Source organism: Buceros rhinoceros, unplaced genomic scaffold (genome assembly GCF_000710305.1).
Source record: "Buceros rhinoceros silvestris isolate BGI_N320 unplaced genomic scaffold, ASM71030v1 scaffold26232, whole genome shotgun sequence".
NCBI lineage: Eukaryota > Metazoa > Chordata > Aves > Bucerotiformes > Bucerotidae > Buceros > Buceros rhinoceros.
Window position 1 is genome coordinate 15,363 of NW_010397564.1, and position 5,520 is coordinate 20,882.

At 41.7% G+C, this 5,520-nt stretch overlaps 1 protein-coding gene across 1 annotated transcript in view; it reads left to right on the top strand.

The window, feature by feature from the left end:
- Positions 1-5,520, top strand: part of CCNT2 (cyclin T2) — a 22,576-nt gene that overhangs the window by 14,706 nt on the left and 2,350 nt on the right. The window contains exons 5-8 of the mRNA XM_010146309.1: positions 1,672-1,717; positions 3,030-3,193; positions 4,986-5,056; positions 5,283-5,513. Coding sequence (XP_010144611.1) covers positions 1,672-1,717; positions 3,030-3,193; positions 4,986-5,056; positions 5,283-5,513 — 512 coding nt within the window. The remainder of the gene's footprint in view (positions 1-1,671; positions 1,718-3,029; positions 3,194-4,985; positions 5,057-5,282; positions 5,514-5,520) is intronic.

The following is a 5,520-nucleotide window of genomic DNA, read 5'->3' on the forward strand; positions in this document are numbered from 1 at the left end:
TAGGGAAGGTAGTTACCGCGGTAATGTTTGACTGAGGCTGAAACGTGTGCTTCAAGATGTGATTCTTTTCTTCCAGGTATGTGTTTTGATTTACTCAACTTTCAAGCTGATGCTAAATAGAAGTTTTCTGGCGTCTGCTTTTCTTCCTTGTTCAAAAGGGACAGCTCAGTGAGAGTAGAGATGCTTCTTGGTCCGTCCCTTAATTCAAACATGTTGTAAATGTACAGAATATAGAAATCATTGAAGATTCTTTAAACATCGCTTTGAAGAAGAGTAAAGAGCAAGACACCAATTTCAGTCTTACTCAGCCATTCTGTGTGTTCATTTGTTGTGTTACGATAGTCTCATTTCACTTTTTCTGTTTTGGTAATACTGCCTTCCATTTTTTTGATGGGAGCGAGAGGAAAAAGGTTGAACTCTGTGGTTATCTGGCATGCAATTACCATTATAGTCTGCAAACTAAATATTACAGTGTAACACTGTCACTTTGTCAGCTCACCTTTTGAGTATTATGGATTGGTAGAATTTGTATGTAGGAATGGATGCTGTTACCTTGCTACTTCCACGTTCTTCTCAAATTACGGCACTGCCTGGCTGTGTAGCGTAAAGACAAATCTGATTTGTACTCGTTGGCAATCATTAGAAGTTGAGTTAAGTCACATATTTAATATGCTTTTTTAAATTAAATTTTAAAAGCCGTTGCGGTCTTTCTCAAACTTTGTAGAAAGATTATTATTAAAGTAACAGTTTAACAATCTTCCCTTTGACATAAAACTCAACAATACCCTTTCTGCAGGTAGCACTGATTTCAAGTGATAGTGTCAAAGTAAGAATTCAATGAAGGCTGCATTCACTCTTCAGTTAAAACCATTGTGCCCAGCTATTCCGTTATATGCATGTTACAGTAAGTTCTCTTCCTTGAGTGAGGAGCGTCGGGGTTTCACTGGTAGGGGTCAGTGCGAGATGGCTGTAACAGCCAAAGTCATTAGCTTTTTGTTTCTGGCACGTTGCAGTCTTGTGGGGGCTTCTTCCTGACTGTGACTAAAATGAAGTTCGTTATTTCCTGTCAGAGCTTTGCCATAGGTTTAACAAACATGGAACAAAATGTTATGAGTACGGTGCTCTTAGAGGGAGCAGAAAACTCATTTAATTTCTTTAGCATCTAGCTTGGGAGCTTGCTGTGTTGTAGGGCTTTGGGAGAGGGACGTGGCCGTTTTTGGGGAGCTGCTGCGGGGTGGGAGGGGTATTGTCCATCTGTCCCGCCATGCTGCTCTCCAAGAGCAGAACTCGTGCTGTGCTTCTGTGAGTTGCCTTGCTGAGTGCCATACTGCAGCCCAGGGTTGCGCCAGGGACCGTCTCTAAAGGAGGGTGGGGAAGCAGGTGCTCCTAGAAGAGAGTGCGCTCACGTGTGAGGTGTTCATGGGGTAAAGTTCCGTGGGTTGTACAGGGGGAGGGTCGGTGAACACAATGACTGGTCTGTCTCCAGTTACTGAATGTAATGGCCTCTCCTGCATCTCAGAAAAGATTATTTGAAAGGCTAGTTAGCAACATTCAGATCAGTTCTGTGGAAATACCAGGTGATGCTTTTGGAAGGTAAATCTGCTTTAATTTGGGAATGAGCCTGAGAAGTTAGCGCAGATCTTTAATCTCTCTGTTTTTCTTTTCTTACAGCAAGCAAGGATTTGGCACAGACATCCTATTTCATGGCTACCAACAGGTTGTTATCCTGAACCTCTTTGTTGCACTGTTGTAGCACACTATAGCTTCCTTTACTGCAGGGCCCCCTACATGTGTCTTACCCTTGTTGCAACAGGAGACTGGGCCATCTACAGTGGTGGTACCTTCCTGTTTGCAGTGCGGTGTATTGTACAAGGGCGTGATGGCACAAAGGGGTTAAATGCACAATGAGAAGTGTAGTGGTGCTTTCTGATGACATTTTTTCGATTGTGAGTGCATAAGTCTAAAACTGGTAGCCTGAATAGCAGCTAAAGATTACAAAGAGCTAAACTTAACCTAGAAATCCGAGCATCTTGGTAAGTACAAAACTATTTTTAGTTTACACTTGTAGTTAATGGCAGTTTTCTCTTAACTTTAATGATCCAACCTTAACTTACAAAATTGTAGTGAGCCTAAGATCTTTTCAACTAGCTGATTTTTGTTCAGATAGACTAGTGGTAGTCCAATGTTCTCCCTCTTTAATCTTAACATACAGTTTTAAAACTTAAGTACTTACGTAAATTTAAAGTTCTAGGATTCCCAATGGGGATCGTGTATATGTAGCCTGTTGTAGAAGGATGGAATTGGAGAGAGCAGACTTTAGTCTTGATTTCTCAATTACTTCAATTTACTTCTTGCAGAACAACTTCAAGCTTTATTTAAGGGGATTACATTACATGTAGGTAGTTTTCAAGCAGTATCTGCTGGTTATTAGAACTTTCCAAATAAATATTTGTGGGTGATTCCTTGATGGACGAGATTCTGTGTTTGAAACAGCTGGTAAGAAAAGCTGTGATAAAGCAGTGAAACTGAACCAGTGTCTGCGCTGCTGCCAGCTGGAAGCTGAAGGCGAGTTTGCAAATATTGCAAATCCAGGCCTGGTGAAAGCTAAGCCCACGAGTAATTCACTTGGCTGCTGTGGAACTATTGGGTACCTTCTAATTGTCTCATTCACAGACTGCATGATCAGCTGGATGTGTTTTACTGCAGAATTTTAATGGACCAGATCATATGTCTTTCTCTTTGGTACCTAAGTACAGCAGAATAACTGCTAGATTTATTTACTGTTCATCTCACTTTGTTATAGCAAGAGCAAATTAAACATTTCTAGCAGATAAATGCCCTGCCCATTGTTTTCTTAAGGCAGTAAGAGATCTTATGAACTTAATCAGTAAAATGTTCCATGAACTAATGTTTAACTGCCGTTGCTTGACAGGTTACCTTGTTCTGTACCTTAATGGTTGATTTGTTTGGGTTTTCTGTTTTACATGTTTGATTTCCTTTGGTTCCTCACTGCGAAATTTGTGCAACAGTCTTCACCTTACTACATTCTGTCTTCAGTACAAGCCCACAGTGATAGCATGTGTGTGCATTCACTTGGCCTGCAAGTGGTCCAACTGGGAGATCCCAGTATCAACTGATGGGAAGCACTGGTGGGAATATGTAGATCCTTCAGTTACTCTAGAATTACTGGATGGTAAGTAATACTGCCTTTCCACCTCTTGAAATCCAGGGGGTTGTTAACGTCAAAATGGGAGCATAGCATAGTACAAACATAGCTTTAAGCCTAAGTTAAGTCTCACTGACTTCGCATTCTGAATCCTCAGGTGAGAGAAAGGTATAGGAGACCTTTGGAAGACAAACTTAGTTTCTAGACCCTTTTTATTTCATCCTGTGGGCTTGGGACATCGACTAACCTTTTGCAGGTGCAGGTTAGAGTCTTGCCTCTGCGTGCTTTCCAGAACCAGGACAGAGATGGAGATCTACCAGTACAAATCCATACAGTCCTGATCATTTTATGTATGTTGCTGGTTTATGGCTTCACTGTCACCGAAACAAATGTTCTTAAAGTTAGGCTATACATAAAATTGCCATATTTATGAAGGTGGTTTTATGTTAACAATTAGATACCTCAAACTCCTGTCAAACGTATTTTTTGTTAAATGGCTTCTTTAAGGAAGAAAACTTATACTCTGAAGGCCATATAGCTAAAAGTTCACTGTCTTTTGAAATAGTACTTAGTGCAGCAGAGTCTGAATGTAAGCCTCCATACGCTACTGTAGTGGAGCTGGTAGCTTCTGGAGCTCTCAGATCCATGTGTTGGACTTTGCTGTTGGTTCTAGAGTGAAACGTCTGTTTCGGAGTAGTGGTGGAGGCCTCCAGGCTTGGTGTGGCCCGGCAGAGTTCCCCATGGCCTGCTTTCTTCCTCTGCCAAACTTTTTGTTTCTTAAGGGCAGTATTTATTTTTTTTTAACGTGAAAACTTGAGTTGATGTCATGTGAAGCACAGAACCAGCATGAGCTTGAAATGGCAAGTTCAGATGACCCTTAGCGGGCTGCTTTAAGTTGTATCTGTGGTTTCAAATACCACGCTGCCCTCCTCCTCACCTGGCTGTTGGGTTTGTGTGGTTGGTAAGCATGTATTGTTTTGATCTTTAACATGCCACGAGGCGGGTGTTGTGAGCTCAGGGTGAACACCGCTCAATTCTTCATGCACTTACGGAGCTGGTGTTTGTAACAGACTCAGGCAGGGCGAAGGACTGAGGCAGTTTTGCCCTTGGAAGCAGCTTAGTTTATAACTTGTCTGTGGAGGTCTGGAGAAGCCAGTTCTTCCAGACCTGCAAGAGCTCTACTTCTGCATTCAAATTCTGACTGTGCCTCATTATTTTTAGCTTGTGAGGAAAATTAAACTTGAGAGGCAAGTCTTTTTTATTTGCAGCTGACAAGCACAGAGACCTGTGTTTCCTTGTGGACGTGCTAATTGCAGGGATCTTCAGTTTTCTAACACAGCCAGCTACTGTGCCTTGAACACACATTAATCAAAAGCTGTTGCTTGTAATGGTGCTTCGGGGGGTCTGATGGCTTATATTTTGTTCTGAGCTGTTATTGGTTGTTCCTGAAGTTTGGAGGGATGACTGAACCAGTGACTTAGAAACTTAGACTGTAAAGGAAGCTTCGTACAGGAAGTGCCCAAGCTGAATGGCAAGTAAGTTAATTTAGGAGCTATTGTTTGTACAGATCCCTCTTGAGATTTTTGGTCTAACGAATCCAGATTCTGAAAGAGTAAAAATAAAATCTTACATTCAGACCTGTGACTCAGAATATGCGTGGTCAGAAGTCTGTCACTAAATACCAATTCAAATCGTGTGCGGGCTGTAGTCACTCCTGTGAAAGCTGTATGCTGGTAGTCTAGAAAAATGCTTAACGTTTAACCTGCTTATGACAGAACCAGATGTAAAAATGGCTTTTTTCTTTTTTTTCTCTATCCAGAGCTAACTCATGAGTTTCTGCAAATACTGGAGAAAACACCAAGCAGGCTCAAGAGAATTAGAAATTGGCGGGTAAGAAATTTTCCCCCAACAGTGTGTAGCAGAAAGGTGTGATCTTCTAGGAGAATTATGAACCAAGGGGAAGAGTTTGGTTCTGTCTTATTTGCTCTTTATTCCTGCAGCTCAATTGGGAGGAGGTGAAATCCTGAGCCAGCTTTTATCCTCGCCTTTGAGCTAAACTAGAATGCATAGTACAAGTATCCTGAGCTGTTTATTTTCTCGTTTCTTTTTTGCTTAGGCTAATCAGGCTGCTAAGAAACCTAAAGGTGATGGACAGGTATCTGAGAACTCGCTTCTTGGTTCATCTTTGGTCCAGAATTCCATTTTGGTGGATACAGTTGCTGGTGTAGCTGCCAACGCAAGTTTCCAAAAACCATCAACATCATTTCCTGCACCGGTACCTCTGACCTCAGGAAGTATTTCTGTTCCAGACAGTCATGCACCTGAAAATTTGGCAATATTAGCTACAGGAATGC